Here is a 25,327-nt window from a genome sequence, read left to right as displayed (position 1 = left end):
AAGTCCCCACTGAAAGCCTGAATGTAACCACTAATTATTACTGTAACATTTCCCCCCAAAAGTAAGAAACTGTATGAATGAACACATGTGGATTTATTTGGAAAAACAGTTAATTAATTTATTTTTACAGGATAACATAACCTGTGTTCATTGTTGACTACTAGTGCTTGCGAACAATGGAGAGTTGTGTTCTCACTCATACTCACATGGCCACCCTGATGCTGCTGATGTGGTCCGGTGCGCCATCTGATCCGGTGCAGATTTCATGCAAGTGGGCGTATAGTTTCCATGTATATGGCCGCAAACAACCACATAGTGCAGAGAACAGGGACCCGAAATAAGAATATTAAAAGGAGAAGTGGTGCAACAGTGTGTCGTTTAAGTCGCTTGAATGCGTAAACAAATCAAAATGCATACATTAATGGGATGGTCTGTTCGGAGGATCAAATATCATTACCGGAACTCTGAGAGGAATCTTGGACATCGACCAAGAGACGATCGAAGAGAGAGGAAAAGTGAAGAGTGCTTTACTAACGAAACATAACTTCTATCACGGACCAATTTGGGTGAGAGTATTTTGTCTTTTAGTGTCTGTTGTCTGCAAATAAACTGAAAATCTCAAACTTCGGGTGACTGCACAATATAATCACTGCTGTGCTGAAAACAATTATGTCTGTGTTTTTCCAACTTTTGCTGCAACCGGGGTTACTCGGCTCAGAACATTATACTTGTTCAGCTGGAAGGGCGGAATCAATAGGAGTGAAGGCGTCATAATAAATTGGGGCGGTGCTTGCGCTTCAGTCTTTGACCAAGAGCGTCCTCTTGTGGCGTAAAGTGTGTATAACAGGAAGATCTGTTTTAATGTATTATTATTATTATTATTATACTATTAAAAGGGTATGTTTTGTATGCACAGCTATGTTTGGACTATTGTTATCTCAAAGAGCAAATTTAATTTTTTTAACTGGCTCATCAATAGGGAAATGATAGACCGTGGGGCCTAAGGAGTCAACTTAGTCTACCTCACCAATCTGGCAGTTACTTTCATGCACAGTACTTGGTTGTGAGACAGTCATACTTTCACTTTATTCTCTTTTCACACCACCACAGTAAAGAGGTTGAGGGTTCGATTCTGGGCTCCAGCATTCCTGTGTGGACATTGTGTGTTCTCCGCGTCCTTATGTGGGTTTTTTCTGGATACTCTGGTTTCCTCCCACGTTCCAAAAACATGCATGGTAGGTTAACTGAACACCCTAAATTGTCTTTAAGTGTGATGTGAATGTGAATGGTTGTTAGTCTTTGTGTGTTCTGCGATTGGCTGGCAACCAGTTCACGGTGCACCCCGCCTACTACCCGAAGATAGCTAGGATGGGCTCCAGCACTATACTCCAGATGGTAACGAGCATGTGTGCGCCCTCGTCCCTGTTGATGGGCCTGGGGCCCCGCTTCGTGATCTCAATCGCATCCCTGATCAACCACCTAGAGTAGCCTCCTGGAGGGGGAGAACGGACAGCGGATGGTGTGTCCTACCTGTCAATTCATCAGGTAAATGACCAACATCATTTTCTGTCTGAGATAAAAGAACCAACAATTTCAAACTCCTTTAGGAGATGGTCATCATCATCAGATCAAAATCAGAGCAAAGATCTAGCTCCTGCCTTGGAACATTTTGGATTCAGAGTCCATGGAGCAATGTTGTGAGGAAGACAAAACATCAGCGTGCATACGCATCACCAGGACAACACCTTTCCCCATGCCAATAATTAGAACCTTCTCTGTGAGCTCTTTGTTCAGAGCCCTGATGAAGCCAAGAAATGGTCAGGGCGGAAAACATCTGTGTCACGCCAAAAATCAATGGAGGGTGAACCATAAAAGATTTGATGAACTGCTGAAAACTGCATCAAATGATAATTTGGCCGCAAATGGCTGCTACTCTACGTTACCTACTCTGAGGTCATGATTAACTTAATATTGTTGATAAATACACACGTGTCTTTAGGAATGAAGCCATTCAGGATAATTTTTTGTGGTACTATCGGGAAAGTTGAGATCATAATAAAGCCTCTGCTGCATGTAGCAGCCTTTGTCGGCTCTGTAACAACTCCCGAAACTTTCTTGCATTGGCAGATTCATCCTGTCGACTCTTGCTGCTCTCTGTCTTGTGCAGCAGGCCTCAAAACACACCGCAGCAGTTGTACAGTATTAGCCAGCCTTGAAAACACTCGGATGTCAATAAATTGGACTACTCATTTGTTTATTTCTCTTAGCTGTTAAATCAATATGTAAAAAAGGATGCTGAGCTGAAATTTGCATTGTAAAAATTTATAATAAACTCGTTTAACAACATGTGAAGTACTTACGCAATTAGTTTCCAGAGACACATACACCCAACCATAGGCGGGTTTACAAGGTGGCAAGGGGTGGCAGTTGCCACCATCACCAAATGCCTTGCCACCACTACTGTTGGAAATGAATCTATCAATACCAAAGTCAAAAACGTATTATAAATATTACTAATGATGTCTGCATATTGTGTATAAAGGTTTTAATCACTAGTTTAGACTTCACTTCGACTCGTTTTCTCCCATGCCACAAAGTATTGACTTAAACAAAAATGCAAATTTAGCAATAGGCCTACATTGTACCAAAACTTTCCAAAGGTAAGTAAGTAAATATCACCTATTATAATTTGTATGGTTTTCTTATTAAGTCTGCAATGCATCGATTCGATTCTCGCCATTTTCAGTTGTGCGTATGAGAGCTTTTTTCATGGAAGTGTGTCAAAGGATTCCAGTGGATTGTAAAAGCGCATTTCAACGTGCTGTGAGTGTTTCACTTGACTGTGTGCGCGTATTTCACCATGGTGTGTGAGAGCTATTTATATATGACGTCATCGGAACTCCTTTCCTTAGTCTTTCAAAGTAAAACATGTCCGCTGCCCAAAAGTCATGAAGTGGCCGAACTCAAGCAATGCCATAACTTGGTGACATACTGCATAGAATATAAATATTATAATAATCCATATTCCTGTTGATTATTCTCTTAAAATAACGATTTTGCTCATTTAGTTAATATGTTTTGCTTTTATTTTGGAAGTTGGATTTATGTGTCGGTAAAGACGAGCTGGACAGCCAATAGAAAGTCGTCTAGTCCCCGGGAGTCAAGTGACTTTTGAGGATGGGCACTCTTTTTTTTAATTTATTTTTATTTTTTCAATGCTTTAGTTAGCAAATTGGTCATCCGACAGTAGTAATTACCACAGAAGACATGTCAAAAAATCTGAGGTCGACTTCGAACTGTAAGTCCCGCCTATATCGTCATGTGATTGACAGGCGAAGACGGGAGCCAGAGAAGAGTAGAAAATCAGTCGTTGTAAAAGAGCATTATAATAATATTGTAAAAAAAATAAAAAACAGGGATCTACATGCTCTAGCAACGTGGACGGCTGTAAGGGTGCGGAGAAGTGACCGTGAGACGGAGAGAGCCGTGTTTTGAACCGTATCGGCGTCGGAAAGCGCGTAACTCACTTGATGCAGACGAGCTAAGCTATGCTATATGCTATAAACTATGCCAATGTCGCCAGGCCATTATACAGTATTTCTTTAGATGTTTAGAATGAGAAATAATACACAACGTTTTGCTTTTTATGATGTTCGAGGTATTCTGACTGAAATGCAGTGGAATCGAGGTCACCAGTAGTCATTTCCATTACCTGTAATTGTAAATTTGAATGTGAGTTACTATTGCAGTCAGATGCATATGAGATGTCATTTTGTTGGCACGATTTTGATCGCCACTGTTTTGCTTGTTGAATAACAAATGAAAAGTGAGTCATACATGGTGTTTCAAAAGATAATAGTCAATGTTTTATTAAATGAAATTGCAACCTAAAATTGTGTAATATTGTATTATTATCTAAAATGGTTCGACATCGATTTTTTTTGCAGACAAATATAGCTTTTTCTAAAGAAATGAGACGAAAAACAAATGTCTAGGTAAAAATAAATAAATAATTATAATAATAAACAGGACATGTCTTATGGAAGCATTAAAACTTCATTGAAGATTCCTGTGCATTGATGGTGAGCCTCCTAGCGTAAAGAACCAAGCACACCATGGTCATTGAGGAAACTCGACGGTGTGGGAGGAGACTTTTTTTGGGGAATGTGGGAGGAAACCAGAGGACCCATGCAGGCATGGGAGAACATGCAAACTCCACACAGGATGGCCGGAGCCCCGATTGGAATCCTGCATCTCTGCACTGTGGGGCAGACGTGCCAACCACTCGATCGCTGTGGCGCCCATCCATTAAATGTTAAATAAATTATTATTTTTTTAAATGTTGGATTGTTAAGCGAGCTTGTCATAGTGTTTGTTTGTATGAGCGCATTTCAGCAATGTGTATGAGCGCATTTCACTAGTGTGTATGAGCGAAAACATTTCACCTATGTGTATGAGCGCATTTCACTCGTGAGTGTGAGAGCTATTCCTGAATTATGTCCCGAACGGCGTCTCATACCACCCTGTCAGTCCTTTTGGTTACAAGCCATACCAATGCGTCTCCTCCTTTCGGGACTGTACGCTCACTCTTACTGAGCCATGCGTTAAATTGAAGGAGCCTGGCAATGATTAATCACCTGAGTTCAAGTTGGATCTGTACGATGTAATATAGGCATGAACAAGTTCAAAGAAACTTGGTGCCAGAAATGAATACTTTAATACATGTCATATAAAAATAGAAATAGCTTTAGATAGTATTTACACAGATTTCCCAATCAAACCAACACACATGCCAACAGGCTACATCATTAACCAGTGAACCCGTTTTGATTTTTTAAGTAAAGACAAGGGGTTAGATTAGGCCTCTTTGGCATGTATGATTAGATAAGTGACTTGAGCTCGGCCGCTCTGCCGCTGTGACCTTTCCTCCTGGCTTGTGGCATCTTCTTATCTATGACACCCTTGGCACACATCTAGTTGGAATCAGTTAAGACCATAGAATCACGCAGATGGGCTAGGTAGAGTCGCCCGCCTTGTGGGTGGGCGACCAAGGGAGTATAAAGGATTGGAACAATTTTGGCCAGATTAGACCTTCCTCAATAATCTTGCAGAGAAAGGCTTCATGGCCGTCTCTCGATCTTTCTGGCATAAAATTAAATAGTTCAACTGAGAATATGCAGTCTTCTAGAAATTATTATTTGCACAGCAAGCATTAAAGATAAAAGAACCGGGTAAGAGTTCTCCCTTTCAAAGGCATATCTGTTTCTTGCTGAGTAGATGGAATTTTCATACTTCAAATTTGTCATGGAACAAATCACCTCCATTGGAATATAACGATAAACTTGCTGCCGAGAATAAACTACGATTATACGGAACTGCAAGCAGACCTCCACGGTGGATGATGGAGAGCTGCCCAAGCAGATCACAGATAACATTCGTGGAGTGGGCACTTGGAGTCTGCCTTCCAACCCGATCGTTTCATATGACTGTGTGTAATTTTTTATGTAATTTTTTACAAGTAAATGGGTAATTTAAAAAATAAAATTAACATGTAAGTAATAATAATGTGTTCAATTAATTGATTTCTACAATGACTTTGAAGGTTTGCTGCACACTGTTGACATGGTAATGCATGAAATATGATGACATCCACCACACATATCGGCGGAGCTCAGAATCTATGCGCCTGCACCGCGATCAAATTCACCAAAAATGCTTTACGCCACCTGTGTCACAATTTAGACTTGCTTTCAGCTGGTCTAAAATGTAGCCTACTTTCAAATAAAATGCAAAATAAAAAGAAAACGCCCTCGACCCGCCAGAACGCCCAACATGGTGCCGCAAAATACATGCTAAAAGAGGCTTGCACACATACAAAAATCAAGACGCGACAGTTTTTATGCTTGAGTGCACATATGCTGTCTTCGAAAAAAACAAGACAACTATTGTCTTGGAGGCCTGCCTCGGCCTCTTCCCCTGCCTTGTCCAGGTTGAGCCCCCCGAGCATTTCCAGGCGGTCGACTTCTTGGTCCAGGGGCCCGGGTCACCACCCCCCTGGGATTGGAGGCAGCCAGTGACACATCTTTTTGCAGGTTAACCCCTTTCCCACTGGCTGCTGCACCTGGCTTCATTTTGGGAGACTTGGTGTCTTTCTCAATGACAACTTCTGAAGAGATTAACAGAGAATTTAAAAAGGACATAGGAGGACATGCAGATAAAAAATAGTTAAGCATGTGTACGGTGTGTGCATACCAGTTGGGGGCGGTTCTTCCTCAATCGGAGGGAGTATCAAAGATTTGTCCGGCAGCAAATCCTCCAAATCTTTCATGACTTGATTAGTGCTGTCCTTGTTGTTCCTGCGATTCTTCTCCTCATCTCGAGCCTTACAGTTGACCAAATTGTCAATAGCCATTTGTTTGTTTCAGATGGAAATAAACAACTTGAATATATTAAAAGAATGCTGATACTCACCATTTGCATCTTCTTTTTAAGGTCTACATTTGCTTGTTGATATCCTTTTGACACTGCATTCAGATAATAGATGGCCAGCCTGTGGCATAGAGTGTACAAAATTAATATAACAAATGCATGGAGAATAAGAACAAGCACTTAAAGCACCGTGAAATAGAAATATAAGAGCTGCATTAAAATGCTGACAGTACCTTTGCAAAAATAAATGCTCGGTTTTTAAGTATTAATTGAACTATGTTCATGACTGTGGCTGTACTTGTTATCATACTCACCATTTTTTTAACATGATGGTAACATAGTGCAGCTTATATTAGACTGTGCAGGTGTAACAAAGGGACTCGTGAGCATATGTACAGTATTATAAGCACACATTCACTGCAGTAGTGATTTACAGCCTGTTCTTTCTTCCCTCCAAAAAGTATAATTGTCCATCAATTAATTTCTTATAGAGCTTATTTGTCTCCCATCGCTGACTTTGGGCCAAGGTGCGTACTGGTTGCCTGCCAGGCACTGGTTAGACATAGACTAACGATCATTCACACCTTTAGACAATCTTGAGTCTTTGATTAACCTAATACGCATGTTAATGAAGTTAATAAAGAATCTGGTAGTCCTTGCATAATACAATTGTTCATGAATGTGTAACATGGCCTAGTTTCTGATGGTACATTTCATTTTCTCTTACACCATAAGAAGTACAGCAGGCATAATAAGTCCAGGGTTGGTGGCATATCCGAATATGTTCCCTATGATGGAAGGAAGATCCTGTTCGATAGTCTCCATGACTACGTCATACATTTTCTCTTGGCCACTGCAAGTGAAATGAAATGATCAAATAAAACACATTGTCAGTTTTGCAGTTTTAATTTTACAGTATATCCAACGCATACTGCCCATTACTGACCTAAATGGCCCACAGTCAAACGATGGCGACAGAGTCATTATAGTGTAGACCACTGGCAGCAGGCTGAGAAAGAGCACAAGCAGCAGTAGACCCATGTAGAAGTTGTTGGAGCGCGACGCCTTGAAGACTCGTTCATGAGGAACATTACAAGCCATCACAGCCCAACATTGATAGTACATCGAACACAGAAGACGCAACACATTCAGACCCACCAGCCCCGGGGCATAAAAAGCACCCATCCTGAAAGAAAAATAAGGGTTAGCAAAGCTTGATCTGGATGCTGTCGTGTTATTTTAGAAGACATTCTAAAATCACCATATCATTCCTTGATTGAAGATGAGGCCCAGCACATTACCACTGATGTCAAACTCACCATATGAAGGCTGCAGGAAACAAATTGCAAAGATGTCAACGTAATGTAACATTCTTCAACATGACTCTTTTCCCCGAGCAGCTGTAATCGTATGTCTCGCTTCCTGTAATTAAGTTTGCAGTGCAGTGCAATGTTTCACTCACTACTGGGGATCATCTGTCTTGATGGCACATTGGAAAGTATCAGGTTAACGTGATGCTATACAATTTGATGTACTTGTAAAAGCTTCAATAATACAGTACACTATTAGCATAACCATAGTGAGCTGCATGTGAACAAGAGGAACACTGATCAAGAACAAATTGGGAGTATGATGACTCCTTGAGAATACCATACGAAATTAAACCGTGCTGCTACCTGACAAGGGGATGCTGACACATATTGTGAGCACTCACAAATCCAGCCTCCAGGTCCCAGCACCAACAGTAGTTTAGGAAGCGGACGATGACAGCCCGCACGAAATCCCCAATAAGGATTGTCAAGTAGTTCACTTGCATGTCAGACACTATGAGCTTCACAAATTCCTGGAAAGCAAGATAGAGAACAAACAGAATGTGAGGGTGTTGGTTTGAGGTTAAGGGTGGCATCATACTGCTACTATTACGGACAATGCCAACTGCAGTCTCCCAGCAGGGACCTCTGATGACGTCGGCAGGGTGGACATCAGGAGGAGGCACGTCTGTGGTGTTGAAGTAGCTGCTATAGTTGCTACGGTACTCACTTAACGCCCACTCAGTGGCGTTTTTGATGGCCTTTTCACTCTCCAACTAAAGAATAGGAAATAGGCAGATCAAGTATAACATATAAGATTGTTCTTTCATTAGTCGCACGAAGGGGCGATTCTCTTTGCATAGACCTATAAGAAAAAAAGAACAAGGGGCAAAAACTTTGACAAGTAATATTTGATCGACATAAGTGGCCCGTTTTTACCTCCAAATAATTTGTTTGAATTTCATCTTTCATATAAATGTGTAAAATAATTACATGTAGTAAACTCATTCACTACCAGCCGAATAAAAAAAAAAAAAAAAGGATCTTGGACGTCTTTAGCCGTGAATGGAGTTATCAGATATTCTTTTTTGTGTGTATGTGTGTCAGTCATCCTTCAGGATGTTTGATGGCAATCACCGATCTGCCTCTCTTTGGACAAGTCGGGACTGCGATGGAGATAGATTGGGGGGTGGGGAGTAGTTATTTATTTATTTATTTTATATGTTTTGTAGCTTTGCATATACAGTATGTCTTGACAGGACTGTACATTATCAATGCCCCCCCGACTCACTTTTCTGATCAAGTATATGCAAGCCGCACTGAAGACCCCGGAATGGCAAAATGTGTCCAATGTCTTGCTCAGTGGCTCCTTAGTGGCAATCAGTCCTTATTTCCAACATAAATGTGTTCGTCAATAAGTCTACTACTCATTCCAACACAATGTTAATTTTCTTTCGACTGTCCACTTCAGCAGAAAAGACTCTCCCAAAGATGATCTTGTAATCACAAAAAATATTTTTGGGTCAATGTTGAAATCTTTTGGAGCTTTTTCCATGTCTGCTCTCATGTCTTGAAGTGTGTTGTGGTAAGCTCGATAGATACTGTCACAAGAGGTGATATCAGTCATAATAACACCTACCTGGTGTTACCACTATTTTTTTTTACTGAGTAGGGAAAAGAAAGCATTGGTATCTCTTGCAGGAGTTTATGAAACTACTGTCATCTGATTGCTGTTCCGACATGCCTTTCAGATGTGAAAAAAAAATGAAAGAGAGAATACAGGAAACACACAGTACAGGAATATTGCTATTCACACACTGCTGCATGAGCCTTACCTTTGCAGTGACCTCGTCAAAAAGGGCAAAAAGGAAGGTATAAAGATTCCCCAGGAAAAGTGCAAAGATGCGTCCCAGTTGCCACTTGAGAGCAATTCGAGGGTGATAGTCCTCTAGTTCAGCGATGGTTTCAAAGAGAGGCGGACACACCAAGCCCAGCAAAGACATCACAAACTCCACCTGATGGATATTTTATAGTGGGATGTTTCAAATAAACACTATTTTGTTACCACAAGTCAATGCTGCATGAATCCAGGAAACAGCATGTGTGTACTAAATGTTCAGTGTCAACCTGCCTCATTCTTTTCAAACCAGGAGAGTTCATCATTATCCATGTCTGCAAATTCCTGGGAGCGCTTTACCACAAAATAAATGAGGTAACCACTGCCTCCAAGGCTGCACAGGATCAGAACATTGGCAAGGACCCTGAGGAAGCGACGCAGGTGGATATTCTCATCCTTCTGGTTCTCTTGTTCATCGACAATGGATTCCTACAGGTTACATTAAAAGAAAATTAATACAGATCCTAGACATCAAAATTTTCTTTTGAGGCTTGATATGGATTTTATGGACAAAAAAGCTGCTGTTATTGTCAAAAATGGACCATACCTCCATCAATGATATTTCCTTAATATTCACACAATACTTATACAAAAAGAAATCAATTTCCCAATCTAAATTCAGATCTGATTTCACAATTTCTCATTGTGCTCTCACCTTGAAGCTGGTGGTAATGGAGGCATACTTATTATCTGCTGTCTCTGGGTTTCCAATCAGGTAATCCCAGCTGGTGAACATCTTCCAGCTGAAGGTGAACTCTCCCTCTTCAGCACCATCACCTCCTTCATTTGAATTACGGGCCATCCTGTAAAGGAGACCAGAGTAACATCGGCCATTTGACTGCAGTTACCTCAAAACGCGAGCATTTGTGTGTATTTCCTACGTTCTAATGACAACCATCAAGCTGTATCCAAAGATGCCAACGCCAACCAGCAAGTATGACAGGGGAAGTCTGAATTGCAGCACGCCAATGGTTCGCTTATGGTCATAGTATCCGTAGAATAAAAAAGAATATTTGCAGTAACCCTGTTGGGAAGATTGAAAGGAATTGAAATGCAGATAAATACTTTAAGTACTTTAAGAAATGGTTTGACAAAGGCAGTGGGAAATTGGACAATGACATCTACAGAACAGCGATCGAATGTAAGAACATGGACTTGGTGCTCCTGTTACGGCTACAATGGTTTCCACTCTTATGGGACGACTGTACAAGATTATGGAGTCTGTTTGTGATTGTTTCTGCATTCATCCAGTAGAACATTTGTGAGACCAAAGATGACTGAAGTTGGACCCGAGTGAGGATTTGGCTCAAAATGTCATGCTTTCATTTAATAGAGTTGAGATGCGGGCAAGTTGTGCTTTGTTCACTGGGTCACAGTAGTGTTTTTAAGCTCCACCAAACAATTCCCACAAAGAAGAATGCATAGAATTGTCCCATATGTCCAACTCCTGATTGATTAAATAATCCATGGAGTGTGCCAAAAACACACATAACTATTAACTTGATTGCACCCTGTGATTTTCATTCATTTTTGTTGAATACATCTGAAAGTTGGATGAAGACAGTAGAAAATTTGAACTCAGATCCTCACACCAAAATCGAAGAGAACAGAGAAGTCCATAGCTTTTGCCTGCTCCTCTCGGGGTACCGTTTTTCTGGGAATGGAGCCATATGGTAGACCCATGAGAATCTAATACACATCATAAGGTTTGTCAGACAGGAAGCAATTGATAGCATCTAAAATATCAGCTTTGTCAAATATTAAAGAATGGAAACAGGTGTACTTCAGGCAGAACCACCAAGCCAAACATGAAGCCAAACAGGACCAGGTTCAACCCATACATCCACCTCAAAAATATGAAGTAGGATGCCACAGAGGACCCAAAGTGACCTATGAGGAGATGCTTAAGTCAATAAGATAACCCCAATTTGCAAACGCAACAAACCAAAATGCTTGCTTAATTTCATCATTTCCAGGAGAATGTCAATATGGTACCAACTTTCTACTTCCTTTATCTTTCTCTCCCAGGGTATGCAGGCTGTCTTGAAGTTTTCAAAGTCACGTTTGAACTTGATGAATTTCTAGGGGAGAATGTTGATCTAATAATAACAGTTGTACGGTCACAGCTTAAAATGTCAACAAACGTGAAAACTAGAGACATTACCTTAGTCATCATGACTTTGAATGCGTACAATTTCCTTCCCTTTCCTTTCCCAAGAGCTCCTTCAAACTTTTCAATAAACTCCTGTGCTTCCCTATTGGACAAGCAGAGAAGTCAATCATTAGAAACTGAGAATGCTCAGAAGAGGAACCAGCCAATACAGGGCCAATCCAGTCAGTTAATTAGTGTTAAGATCTGTAAGTGAAATGAAAAGGATGGAATGAGTTACTGATACATGATGCTTTGTACAAGGTGATAGTAGATGGGATGATCAGGCCAAACAAGCAGCTGGTAAGAAACCACAACCCCCGGCCGGGGTCAAGTTCATGCAAAAGTTACGACAACTCACCTATCATCTTACACTGATCTACACTTTCACATTAGCTATAAAACTTTAGCTATGCTTTCTACTATTCTGATTGGTAAATTAATTAGGTAAATAAAACAATTATCTATGTTGTAAAAAAAAAAAAGTTCTCCACTTTACTGTTTATATAACACGTCAACTAAACTCACATTATGATTCCTTAGAGATGTGTGTGTCCACTGTGACTTTTACTACTTGTGCAAAGACTGCACAACAATAAAGACGATGCCATAAATAGCATGTCTCATTGTGTTATAAGCCTATACATCGAGTTTGGTTTTAAGAAAAGACACTATTTAGTTGCGAGAGAATGCAGTTATGGTGTACAAAAAAAAAGATACATTTGACTAAAAGATGATGGCACTGCAAGAGTAGGAAATAAATAGTTAAAGTAGGCAAACAAGCTTTAATATGCACAGTCATCATCACATGTACAGGACATACGTGATGGTTGGCCTTAAGAGAAGCAAATAAGTCTTTGCATGGAACAAATAATTAAAAAGCAAATAAGAAAAACTCTCAAAACGTTTGATTGCCGAGAAAACAATACGAGGAGAGGAGTTGAAATTAGGCGTTGATTTTTGGATTGCATTTTTTTACTTGAACAATACGAGTCTCCTCTTCATGCGCCACGGTTTATTCCTCAACGTGGCAATCAGTTTCTTCTTCTCCTCTACTTCTTCCTTGAGGGCTGCCATTTCTCCTTCAGAGAGAGACTCTTCATCAGAGTCAGAGGAGGAAGAAGAGCTGATGAAGGGAAAGAGCAGTCATGTGCCATGACTTTTTCGCAACCACAATGACTTCTAAATTACTAAAGATGTAATATCGCAGACACCTGCCAGACCTTCAAATTTTTATTTTGTAGAATGAATTGTTAGCCGTTCTATTTTAATATTGATTTTTTTAATCAACGTGGAATCTGAAAAATCTTGCTGTATGTATTTAGTATAGCAGAAGGAATTTGTTTAAAAAAATCGCTTTCTCCCTTATGCTTGATTAAAATCCCAAATTGAACTCAGGACATTCCGTAATCATTCTCATGGGACAGACGGTAGATGGCGCTTTACAGAGGGCTTGCCTGAGTGCAGCAGTATATGATTAATGAATGAGTGACTAATCAGACTGATGTAACGGATAATTCTTGACTTGCTGTAAAGCTTACAGCAAATACAGCGGCAACATATGATGTGTTTGCGGACTGATTCAAACGGGAGTCTCATCTATGATTAGATGTTCAAAGCAACATCCATCGGGCATGCTGCGCTTTACAAAAGATGAAGAAAGTCAGCTGGTATTGTAGGTGAGAGAGACTCTTAGAGAATACTGCACCTGCTCAACTTCCTCTTCTTCTTTTTGTCCTTCTCACCACCTTTATTGTTCCCTCTTTTCCCTTTAGCGTCTCCTTTCTTCTCTTTATTCTGCTCCTCTTTGTCCTTTTTGGACACGGCCTTGGATCCCCTTTTCTTCCTCTTGCGGTCCTCCTCGCTCTCATCCTCGCTTTGCTCCCTCGCTGCTTTCTTCCTGGAAGTTTTGGAGGCTTTGCTTTTCACACTCTTGTTATCATCATCATTAGCTTCTTCTTCATCGCTGTCCCAGCGCTGTGCTTTCTTCTTTCTTCCTCTCTTCTTTGGTGCCTCATCCTCTTCTTCCTCATCATCTTCTTCATCACTGTACCGCTTGACTTTACGTTGAGGTTTGGCCCTTCTGTTTTTATTTCTTCTCCTGGCCTCTTCTTAAAAAAAAAGTTGACATTCATTACCGGTAAATAGTGCAGAGAGAGACATCAGTTAAGGATGACAGTCTGTTTTTAATTGAATTAGGGTAAGAAAGACAAAGCTTCCGTTGTCTCAAACGGCGACTGATCGCCACCAAAACGCGAATGCACATTACTACTATTGTCCACTTCAACCTGTGAAAGTATAAAATCGTTCTGCACAATAGTTTGGATTTATTGACATCAAACATGAGCTCATGTGATCACCTCCACAAAATCTAAAATACCATGCCGATCGATTCTTCACTTACACAGGCTGAAGCGGAAGAGAGCAAGAATGTGGACACAAACCCCGACTGGTTATGTTTGGAACATTTAGCTCAGCAGACAGGCATGGATCTTTATCCCCACCCCTTCCCTCCTCGGCTAACAGTAGGATAACGGCACGGCTGAAAAAGCTTCAGAAGTGGGCATGCCAATTTGTTGGAAATCTTATCACAAAAAAATAAATCAATAAATAAATCACTACAGTCTTTTAGGGGGGGCGTTTTAGTACTGATATCATTTTTACATTCAAACCTATTATATCAGAGCCAATATTAACGTCAATCCAGTGTCCCTTTAATTGGTGACAAATGTAACTGTTCAACCTGTGCAATCTAATCTAGAATCAATATCCAATCAAATAACAAGGTGTAGCATCAAAGTATCAAAAATGTTGATATTACACTCGTAATATTGTTAGATCTGGTTTGACACTGTCAGAGAGATATTGATATAACAGAACCATACAGAAATGTTCTTTTTTTTAACCTACTCGATTGGGAAAATATAAGGAATGGCATTCTTATTAATGTGAAGTCATCATTTCTGACACAGCTCTTATTGGAGCGCATCAAAATGTATGAGTGCACGTAAGGTGAAAAGTGTAGAAAAGACAAGTGAAGTGAAAATCAAAATTGACTCACCTTCACTTCCACTCTCGTCTACAGCATCCACCTCGATACCAACTGGAACAAATAAAAAGTCAAACAAATGATCTCTAACACCAGCTAAGGCTTGGAACAAAAAAAAAAAAAAAAACTGTCTCACCATTTTCAACATCAATAGCATCATTTCTCTTCTTCGAAGGCATCCTGTGTGAGTCATTGATTGTGTAGTTGACCTATTTAGTTAATCTTCTTCTGCCTGCTTCAGACTCTTGTCTCCGCACCATCCATGAAGCGAGGCTGTGAAGGAAAAATATGCGCACAAACCCACGCACACACACTTATGGGGGGGGCAAATGTGCTCCTGCTTGACAACGAAGGCCATCGGATGACGAGCAGAAGCCCACGGGGTTGAAACCTTAATTGAGCAACACTTAAACAGACCACGGCCATGTCAATCAAAATGGCAAATGATACGGTAAGTCAACTTGACCTTTAAATGAATAATGTATTACAACATGCAACAATGCCTAAATGTTGATCGTTGGAAAGGGAAATCAAATAAACAATGGTTTATCTTTTGCTATCACTGACCTAGAAATGAGACACCAAAGCAAAGAATAATAAAAAAATAAAGACAATTAAAGTTGGATGAGAGGTTGTGCAATGCTGGGTAAAAAGTGAACATAAAAAGTTGATAGTTGACGCAAACATGGGCCATGTGTTTTCATGCAACCTAAAATCTTCCTGTAAAAATTCAAGTTGAGGGAAATTCAAGAAGGTACATTATATTCTCTCCAGCACATAATTGCTGTCCTGTCAAAAACACTTGTGTCCATTTTTTCCAGATTTTTTTTATTTATACGTGAATGAAGTTTCTGCGTTACATTAATATGAAGATTATTAAAAATGACTAAATTGATCATTTTTTGCAAAACAGAGACGATATGCAAAATGAAGGAGTAAATGTTGGGCTGACATGTTACAACAACCATAATGCGAGCCTCGAGTCAAATGTCAAGTTGGTCCGTTTGAATAATGCAGTGAAAGAAAATATGTGAAGCTGTCCTTCACCTTAACCTCAATATGCTGTCTTCCAAAAGCTCCTCCTTTTGGTCCGCCTAACCTGCACCTTCCAGTAGTCCACTCTGCTTACATCCAACGTACCTGCTCTACTTTACTGATACAGTATGCTTCCCGTTTCTGTCTCCCTATGTTCGAGGTCCCTGTTTTTGGATGGGTTGAAACTCTAGACTTTAGTTGCTCTGTACTTGCTACATGTGCAATGACAAGAAAAAATGTGATTCACATTCCCTTTCTAGTTTGTATGTATTGTGGTTGTTCAGCTAAATCCATGGTTCATTGTTGGAAAGACAGAAAGACAAACATGGATCGGTAGTTTTAACTAAATGAAAAGTAACAAAATGCAAATTGAAAAATGAAATTAGGATTTGCTAATGAATGCTGAGAAACAACAACAGCTCTGTTTAATCCGAGCCTTTCATAGCAACACTTTGATACCTTTTTGCTCCATGAGCTCATCTTATTTGATCGAGATTGCTCAACTCTCGGGATTTTCCACAAAACCAACCAGATTGCGTTATAATCTCTGATGTCAAATCAGTGTACGGTGCGCTGCAATGTCTTACTCTTCCCCTTCATTAATCTTAGTGAATATGAGATGCCCTTATGTGTCCAGAGAAAGTTAAGAGATCAGATAGTGTGCCGTTGTGTGGCTCAGTTACGGGGCAAAAGCATGGAGGCATGAGTTATAGAGCAGCAGTTTGGTTTTGATCCACAGGGTTGTAAGGATCAAGTCAGAAGTATAGTGACTAGAGGCTCAAGTTACGCGCCTTATCATCATCCACAGGTTTCAGCAAATCGTATGATTGACAACCATTTGCCATGTGTGTGAGACGTTCCTGACATGTGGTTCTCAAATAACTGCAGAATGAATGCTTGATCCTTGCCATGAATTTATAATGAGCATCCGCCGATAAAGAGCTGATTAGCATTGGAACTTAATTTCTCTATTGAGCCTAATTATAAAGGATATTTTTTTATTTACCCAAACAATTGGGGCTTATGATTCTCAATGACATTCCTTGGTGTACAAGATGCTCTATAGGAATTAGTACATCAATTAACTAACAGGATACATGTTTATGCTTGACGAAGAGGTCAGATGAGGGATTAGTGATCGACAGGACTACAGAGCAGAACGGTCACCAGGATACTGGATCTGACAGGGCAGCGTTATCAGATGATTCAAGTCAGACATCCTCGTAACATGATGAAGATCAGCTCAGGAGACTGAGATGAAACAATTTACAATTGAGACACACTATGACATGGTTTAATTAAACTGGCATGATCACAATTCAAAAGTCAAGTCACGTCAAATTTATTCATACAAGTCTTAATCACAGAAACATCTCAAAGGGCTTCACATGCCCTCAGTTGACAAATACTAACGACATCCCACAGTCTCTCTTCTGGAGACCACAGAAGTCCTTTAGAAAGAAAATGTGCTAAAAAACCCATGTAGTAGACTTCTAATCTTTGAATCACACACTTTGGAAAATGACTTTCTCAGTAAAGTGCCTTTTCAAATTCATGCTCACTCACTCAGCGTCTCTGCAGCCTTGGCATCTTGTGCATCTTCTGCTCACTTTGCTGAGGGAAACCAGGCAGGTACCTGGAAGGCTCATTGTTGCTATGGCGATAACTTCCAGAGTCAGAGGTTCGGGTTGCTTTACGTACTAGGTCTTTAACAGCAGGAGAATTGTGTCCATTTTTGCCATGATGTGATTTCTGAGATCTACCCTTGTTTTCTTTCCCATCTGTAGAGGCGGACGAGGGTTACTTGATAATAGAACAACAAATGTTGAAAAGCAGCAGCCTGCAATTAATTTGAAATTAAGATATATACCAACATTATTATTATAATTTATATTTAATTGTAATTTATATTATTGTTTCAAGCATTTTTTGTACTGTGTCTCACTTTCATGGTCTTGCAGGAAATCAAGGCTCTTTTGTTTTTCTGCAGCCTCGGACGCAGCCTGTCTGGCCTCTTCCAAATCGTTTGCGGCTTTCAATGCAGCTTGCTTGTTCTTTCTCTTGTTCTCCTCGTTTTGCTGAAATCAAAAACACAAATATCCAATTAATCATTGATGTCATGCTTTCAATGTGAAATGTAACGTAATACAATTAATGAAATAAATGACCCTTATTCTGATCCTACCCTCGAATGTCCATTCGAATATCATTTTGCTGCTATCTGCTGGAGAACTGCCACAAGTACAACTACTGTGCATCATCACTACAACTCCATAGTATTTCTGCAAAGGTGTACTAAAAAATACTTATAAACACTTATGCCAAATCTTTGCAATTACAATCTGAAATCATTCAGAAAATCAATATCTGTAATGCAAAGTTAGTTTGTTTTTGTAGTGGGATTGTGTATAATTACTTCATGAAAAGTGCATTTTATCCTTCCACACATCCATTTTCTGTATTACCAGACCAAGTGACTGGATTTTGGGCAAGAGGCAGCATATACTCTAAATTGGTCATTAAAGCTCAGGGCACATGTCGATTAACAACCATTCACAGTCACATTTACACATATGGATAATTTTACTCTTCAAGTTTCCTAACATGTATGTTAGCAGTATTTGGAATGTGGAAGGGAGTCATAATACCTGGAGAAAACCCACTCACACGGAGAACATACAAAGTCCACACAGGCCTTGATTAAGACTTGAACCCGAAAACTCCAAATTGTGAGATATTAACCACTCATTCACTATGTTAAAGTATTTACTAATTTACCGTCTGGAGCTTTTTCTTCAATTCAACATTTGCTTCTTTGTAGGTTTTGGATGTGGACTGCAGGTAATAAATGCCCAGCCTATAAGACAGTGTGGTGGGTTATCATTGACAATAAATAGTAAATGTTCCCTGTGCATCGTATCACATAGTTGACTTGATAGACAGTTGACACGATGACGTTAGTTAATGCTAAGAGAGAAAATACTGTAACTGGCTGAAGCACACACTGATGATGCAGCATTGAGACCAAGTGGAGTTTAGTCTACTCATCCAGATTTGCCATTATGATCTGAAAACCAATTCTAGTTTATCACTTTTCACAAAGACATGAAAGTCATGCCCCACATGTTTTAATTTTTTTTTAATCGATGTTACTCACACCATCAACAACATGAAAGGTAGGACCAGTCCAGGATTTGAGGCATAACTGAACACTTTTCCGAACCAGGCTGGGAAGTCCGACTCTAGAGTCTCATGGATTACATCAAACATACGATTCTTGCCACTATGAAGAAATAGAAAGTGAATGAATACCCATGGCCATTTGAAATACACTGAAAAGAATGGTGAGTTGAATTTACTTAATGTTTTTTTCAAGTGGTTAAAAAAATGATTTAATTTTGTACATGGACCTAATCTAATAAAATTGAGTAAATTTAACACACTTTTTTTTTTACCGTGTAGGATGCATTCATTACCTGAATGGTCCGCAATCAAAAGACGGAGGGATTGTGACAATGGTGTACATTGCAGGTAGGGTGGAGAGGAAGAGAATGACCAGTAACATTGCCATGTAGAAGTTGTTGGAACGAGAGGCCTTGAACACTCTTTCCTGAGGCACATTGCAGCACATGACGGCCCAGCACTGAAGGTACATGGACACATGGAGGCGGAGAACATTCAAGGCAGGCAGGCATGGAGCATAGAAGGCGCCCATCCTAGAAGAAAGCATGATGCAAAAATTGATAATTGTTTTGAACGTTTTAATGCAGGGCAGGATATGTGGCATGCCAGGATGGGACTAGGTGGAAAAGAACAGGAGAGGACATGATGGGATGAATGGGACATGATATTTCCATCCATCTGTTTCCTATGCCTCATTAGAGTCGCAGGTGTGCTGGATAGGATGGGATGGGACTGGATAGGATAGGCGATGGTGTCACAGATGAATACAGAACTGTATAAAAATATTGTATTGTACTTTTGAATGTGAAAGTCTGGATTTCACCTCTTCACTTCACAATTCTCTTTTTTTATTTCTTTTAAAAAAAAAAAAAAAAAGAAAGAAAAAACACACAGTCACTTACCATATCATTCCTTGATTAAAGATCAAGCCAAGGACATTCCCACTGACATCAAACTCAGAGTACGACGGCTTTTAGAAAGTGTAGCAAAAAAAAAAAAGAAGAACTAAATAGTCTCCTGACTCATATTTTCACAGCCTCTGTAGACATTTATGGAGGCAGGTAGAAAATGCTGACTCACAAATCCGGCCTCCAGGTCCCAGCACCAGCAGTAGTTGAGAAAACGAACAAGCACGGCTCTCAGAAAATCACCAATAAGCAGTGTGGCGTAGGTTGTCATGGTGTCAGATATGATGAGCCGCACAAACTCCTGCAAAGGACCATGCTCCTGTGAGGGATCGCGCATGCATTTATAAGAGGCAGTGTATACTATACTATGAGGTTAGTATACCGAAGGCAAAAATTGCCCTTTTATATGCAAGGTACTTACGCAGTTGATGTGATGGAATTATCTATCTATGAGCAAAACTGTTGTCCAAGCATAAAGGCCCTGGGTATCATTAGCCTGTACTTATGAACGAGGTCATTTTCCTTATCCTGCATGTGATGGTATGGTCTAACCTGCCCCACCATGGTCTCCCAGCAAGGCCCACGGGGCACATCGGCAGGATGAACAGCAGGTGGCGCGGTACTGTTTCCTGACAGGGTGACGTTGTATAAACTTGCTTCCCACTGGGTTATATTAAATTTGATTATTTTTTCCTCTTCCCTCTGAAACACACATACACTCCTGAGTTCACACTTTAATAAACTGCCTATCATGTTCACACTACAATCCTCACTTTGAGGTTGATCTCATCCATGAGTGCAATGATGAACGTGTAGAGATTCCCTAAGAAGAGGGCAAATATGCGTCCGAGCTGCCACTGCAGGGCAACTCGCGGATGGTAGTTCTCCAGGCTGCTAATGATGTCAAACAGCATGGGACAAAACATCCCCAGTAATGACATGACCATATTTACCTGGAAAAAAACACAACCTGTTACACTCAGTGGTGCCCTATAGTGCAAAGAGTGGGATTCAACCAAATTTTCTGAATGACAGATTTACGGAGACTGTACAGAAAATCTTTAAAGGGGAAGTCGACCCCAAAATTGTCTTTTCAATATTATGTTCAATGCAATCCCACTAGTCTAAAAACGGAATTCTGATTAATATTGCATTTCTGCAATATAAATAAAGCAGTAAAACTTAAAATAAAAGTAAGCAACACTGCATTACTGTGTCTGAACATCATTCTTTTTAACTGTTTATTTTTTTTATTAAAATTGAAAAGCCAGTTTAAAAAAAGATCTATTCAAAAGAGCTAATTTCTTGTAGTAATTGTTAAGAGTTACACACTGAGAAAGGGTTTTACTGTTTTAATATTTTTTCCCTTTCATTTATTGCAATGCCATTTATTTTTCTGCTTCAGTTATGGTTAAAAGGTCGATGCCAAAGAATTAAATTTGATTTAACAATTGGTCGGACAAAAGGTTCAGGATGATTTCACAAGCCAAAAAAAGGTTGGGAATGGCTGTGTAATGTGAATATGACCAGGGAATATCTACAAAATTTCCCAATCCAACCAGTAAGAAAAAGCACATCCAATGAAATTGTATGATTCATTCCCTGGTCAAATCTTGAATTTATACCTCATTCCTTTCCCACCAGGAATGATTTTCCAGTCCATCCAGAGCAAACTTCTGAGAGCGCCTTACGACAAAGTAAATGAGGTATCCACTTCCTGCTAGGCAGCACAGCACCAGGAAATTGGCCATGACTCGCAGGAAGCGCGTCAAATGGATGTTGTCATCCTTATGGTTCTCTTGCTCTTCTAAAATGGCTTCCTGGTGAGGCAGTAGGAGGAGACTCAAGGTAGTCGTTAATCCCTCCCAACTATTGCATAAATATAAACATCAACACCAACACATTTGATTTGACCTTGAAGCTGGTGGTGATTGAGGCAAATTTATTATCTGCAGTTTCAGCATTCCCTATAAGGTAGTCCCAACTTGTGAACATTTTCCAGCTGAAATTAAAGCTGCTATCATCGCTGATGCCGGTCTCATTTGAATTACGGGCCATCCTTTTATTGAAGACAGCACAAAGTCACCATAGTCATTACATTTACTAATGTGTATATACAGTAGTTATAAACTCACGTTCTAATAACCACCATGTAGCTGTAGGCCACCGTTCCAACGCCAACCAGGAAATAAGACAGTGGCATACGAAACTTGAGCCAGCCAATGGCACGCTGGTCATTGTAGTAACCATAGAAGAGGACAGAGTACTGGGCGTAACCCTGCGCAAACATGTTTTAATCCAAAGAAGAGCCAGTAAAAGTGACATTATTTGACATAAAGAAATACTGACCCCAAAGTCCCACAAGACAGCAAAGTCCATGGCGCTCCCTTCCTCAGCCCTCGGGACCGTCTTTCTTGAGATGCTGCCATAAGGCCGCCCCATTAATGCCTGATTACAATGATAGTCAACAGCGACATGAAAAACAAACTCAAAGTCACGCTGGAAAACCCTTAAAGCAACAAACCTCAGGCACCATGACCAGGCCAAAAGTGAGCCCAAACAAGATCATGTTGATGCCGTACATCCACCTCAGGAAGATGAAGTAAGAGGCAACAGAAGAGCCAAAGTGACCTGTAATGTGCGGCGCATAATGGGGGCAAAATGACTGGCCATTAATGCTCACTTCAAGGCCGTAAATGCATTGCAATCACTATAAGATTGCAAAACTCATTTGGGACTTTAAACATACTTTCAATCTCTTTGATTTTCATCTCCCATGGAATGCAAGCAGTTTTGAAGTTTTCAAAGTCTCGTTGAAACTTCATCCATTTCTAAAAGTAGAAAAAAAAACTAAGACTGTTAAGGGGTGAGACATCTGAGGAAATTCTGGTGTGTGTCTTTTGACATGGAAAAACACAGTTTTGTGTTTGTTTTCATGTTTACCATAAATACAACAAACATTGAACAAAAAAATATTGATATTTGGAACCTTTGTGAGTTGACATAACGTTGACAAAAGTTTGACCGCAAACTGACGTGCACAGAGATAGCAAAATTCTGGCGTGTTTTTCATTCTTCCCATTGGTGTGTAGTTGGGTCTTCATGTGCTGAGTAACATGTTGGCTTGGGTTAGTTGTTTGATTCAAATATGACCATTTTTATGGAGGTTTGAAGAGTTAAGCAAGACTTGTTTGCCTTAGCAAGCGAACGACGATGTTTTGCCAATGGAGTGAAACCTTTCTTAACTTTGTGAAGAGTTTTTCAGAACAAGCCAATAGTTACAAAAATGCGCGGAAGCCTTGAGAAAAAAAATATTTTTTTAATGAAAAAAAACAGTATTTGAGTAATTTAACAGCAGCTGCCCTCTTACCTTGGTCATCATGACCTTGTATGCGTAGAACTTTCTACCTTTCCCTTTGCCCAAAGCTCCCTCATAGTTCTCTACAAACTCCTGAGACTCCCTGCAAGTCAGAAGATGAGTTCACTCCAGATTCAACAGTCAATAGTTTGACCTGTGAATGTTTCAAAGAAGTTACCGTAAGGTTAACAGCTTCTTTTTCATCGACCACGGCTTTCCCCGGAGACTCTGGATCAATTTCTTCCTCCGGTCCACTTCCTCTTTTAGCTCCTGAAGTTCCTCTGCTGTCAGAGACTGTGGCCTCAACTCTTCCTCATCGCTGACCTCTTCCTCAGTGTCGTCTTCCTCACTTGTCTCCTTCTCTGAACTGAGATAATTGTTTTGTTGTAATTGTTTCTTTGTATTGTTAATGTAAAATAATTATGTTGTTTTCCAAAATGAAATGGGTAAAGGTTTACCTTGTTTCAGTTACTTTCTTGTTCTTTTTCAACTTCACTGCCGGTCTTTTCTCCTTTTCCTCATGTTCATAAATATTCTCTTTTCTCTCTTCTTTTGGGGCTCTTTCATGTTTCTTCTTCCGCTTGACATTTTCATCCTCAGCTCCCCTCACCATCTGCACCTTTTCTCTTCTTTTTTTATTTTCTAGGTTCTTCTTTGCAGTCTTTTCTTTGTGGTCCTTCTCAATCTCCTTTGTGGATTTGTTTTCATCACTGTTTCCTCTCCTCCTCTTGAGTTTTTCTTTCCTCTCTGATCTGTCCACAAACTCCTCTTGAGTCTCTGCTGAATGTTTTTTCTTCTTTCCGTGTACCTTCTTTCTCTCTCTTTTACCATCCTGCTTCTTTTTTTTAATTTTATTTTCATATTCCTCTGCTATAGTGCAAATGTGATCTTCATCACCTGTCGTATAAGTAAATGTATGTTTACTATTCCAATTGAACTTGGAGCATGTTCAATGGTACAATAAATTCATAAATATGAGATGGAACATTAGTAGTACTCTGGTCAAGGACAGGGGTAGGAAATGAACCTGTCTCACATCTGAAGGATGCTTTATCCAGACTGCACGTTTCAGACATGAGACAAATGCTTTTCAGGGGATGTAGCAGGTATAAAGATTACAGGATTCATTCATACACTTACCTCCATCCAGTCCAATGTTAACTAAGAACAAAGGGACCATAAGAACTGAATGAGCCACATGTATGTATATGTGTATGTCTAGCTGTCCATATATAGATGATATAGTTTCCCTGTTCCAACTCACCTGATTCAAATGGTCAGCTCGTCAGCAAGCTTTGCACAAGTCTGTTAGCGATTTATATATATTTCTTGTTCGTTAATGATACTAAAGCCCATTGAAGCAAATAAACACACACAACACCAAAAACTGCTAATCTGTCTTTTTTCAGAATTTTGGGGTATCTATTTAAGTCAACTGTTTCTATTCTTACAGTATTGTCCTCTTAATGCTTATTGATCTTGCTTGCAACCTCTGACTTAAATTTCATAAATGGAGTTCTTTTCTATAATCACAATGCTGTACTGACTCCATATGAGTATGCTACTTACAGTATACCCAGCATTGTCTTTAAAAGGAGCATAAATTGAAAGAAGGAAGAGATCAGCCCTTTGATGCATGTTCTTAAGTGAAACTCGAGTCGTGGTGTCACGGAGCATTTCAAAAGTGTGCATCAGAGGTGCAGGATCAAACAATAGTCTAATGAAGGGAGTCGGGGTGACTAAAGGGGCTCCAGGGTAGCAACAGAAGTTCAGACAAAGGTGCCGAGGTTATTGTTAACATCAGTTTAACAATTGAGATTGGGATGGAAAAGCAAATATTGTTTTATCATGACGCCATTGCAAGTCTAAAGGGGCTTTCTGTGCATAAAGTATTGCATTTATGCCTTTAATCGTCCAGCTCAAAATACCATGCAACCCAAATAAGTTGATCACAAATATAAAGTGGACTTACTGTCATCCTCAGTAGTGATCAGTTTGTCGTGAGGCAT

General features: G+C 39.9%; 2 protein-coding genes across 3 annotated transcripts; both read right to left on the bottom strand.

The window, feature by feature from the left end:
• Positions 1-5,060: 5,060 nt before the first annotated feature.
• Positions 5,061-15,096, bottom strand: tmc2b (transmembrane channel-like 2b). Of its 2 annotated transcripts, XM_088305810.1 has the most exons (21): positions 14,971-15,096; positions 14,847-14,888; positions 13,494-13,896; positions 13,000-13,008; positions 12,765-12,911; positions 11,801-11,891; positions 11,636-11,717; positions 11,420-11,526; positions 11,227-11,325; positions 10,518-10,660; positions 10,292-10,439; positions 9,871-10,065; positions 9,575-9,754; positions 8,357-8,515; positions 8,144-8,272; positions 7,691-7,758; positions 7,376-7,615; positions 7,157-7,282; positions 6,472-6,550; positions 6,253-6,382; positions 5,061-6,166 (listed from the first exon to the last, which is right to left on the bottom strand). In XM_088305810.1, the coding sequence occupies exons 1-21, from the start codon at positions 15,011-15,013 to the stop codon at positions 5,943-5,945; spliced, it is 2,844 nt and encodes a 947-aa protein (XP_088161936.1). In that variant the 5' UTR covers positions 15,014-15,096; the 3' UTR covers positions 5,061-5,942. The 2 variants fall into 2 exon arrangements, with proteins under 2 accessions (XP_088161936.1, XP_088161929.1); XM_088305803.1 differs by lacking the exon at positions 13,000-13,008.
• Positions 15,097-17,435: 2,339 nt separating this feature from the next.
• tmc1 (transmembrane channel-like 1) lies at positions 17,436-25,327 on the bottom strand. Its single transcript, XM_088306648.1, has 19 exons — positions 25,291-25,327; positions 23,777-24,215; positions 23,497-23,685; positions 23,331-23,421; positions 22,710-22,791; positions 22,485-22,591; positions 22,310-22,408; positions 22,096-22,238; positions 21,875-22,019; positions 21,586-21,780; positions 20,734-20,913; positions 20,513-20,662; positions 20,133-20,261; positions 19,955-20,022; positions 19,346-19,585; positions 19,027-19,152; positions 18,648-18,726; positions 17,815-17,947; positions 17,436-17,650 (listed from the first exon to the last, which is right to left on the bottom strand). Exons 1-19 carry the CDS (start codon positions 25,325-25,327, stop codon positions 17,436-17,438), a joined length of 2,847 nt encoding a protein of 948 aa, XP_088162774.1.

The sequence above is a fragment of the Idiotropiscis lumnitzeri genome, chromosome 1 (genome assembly GCF_059441095.1).
Source record: "Idiotropiscis lumnitzeri isolate Australia: NSW breed Sydney's pygmy pipehorse chromosome 1, RoL_Ilum_1.0, whole genome shotgun sequence".
Lineage (NCBI taxonomy): Eukaryota > Metazoa > Chordata > Actinopteri > Syngnathiformes > Syngnathidae > Idiotropiscis > Idiotropiscis lumnitzeri.
This window is presented reverse-complemented; position numbering and strand designations above follow the sequence as displayed.

Coding starts and splice junctions, on each gene's coding strand:
- tmc2b (XM_088305810.1), bottom strand. CDS start 15,013: ATGCCTTCGAAGAAGAGAAATGATGCTATTGATGTTGAAAATG. Junction 11,892..12,764: donor AGGAGACTCGTATTGTTCAA/GTAAAAAAATGC, acceptor CTTGTCCAATAG/GGAAGCACAGGAGTTTATTG. Junction 6,383..6,471: donor TTAAAAAGAAGATGCAAATG/GTGAGTATCAGC, acceptor GTCAACTGTAAG/GCTCGAGATGAGGAGAAGAA.
- tmc1 (XM_088306648.1), bottom strand. CDS start 25,327: ATGCCTCACGACAAACTGATCACTACTGAGGATGACA. Junction 23,686..23,776: donor AAGAAAGTAACTGAAACAAG/GTAAACCTTTAC, acceptor CAATTATCTCAG/TTCAGAGAAGGAGACAAGTG. Junction 17,948..18,647: donor TGAAGAAAAAGCTCCAGACG/GTAAATTAGTAA, acceptor TTTTGATTTCAG/CAAAACGAGGAGAACAAGAG.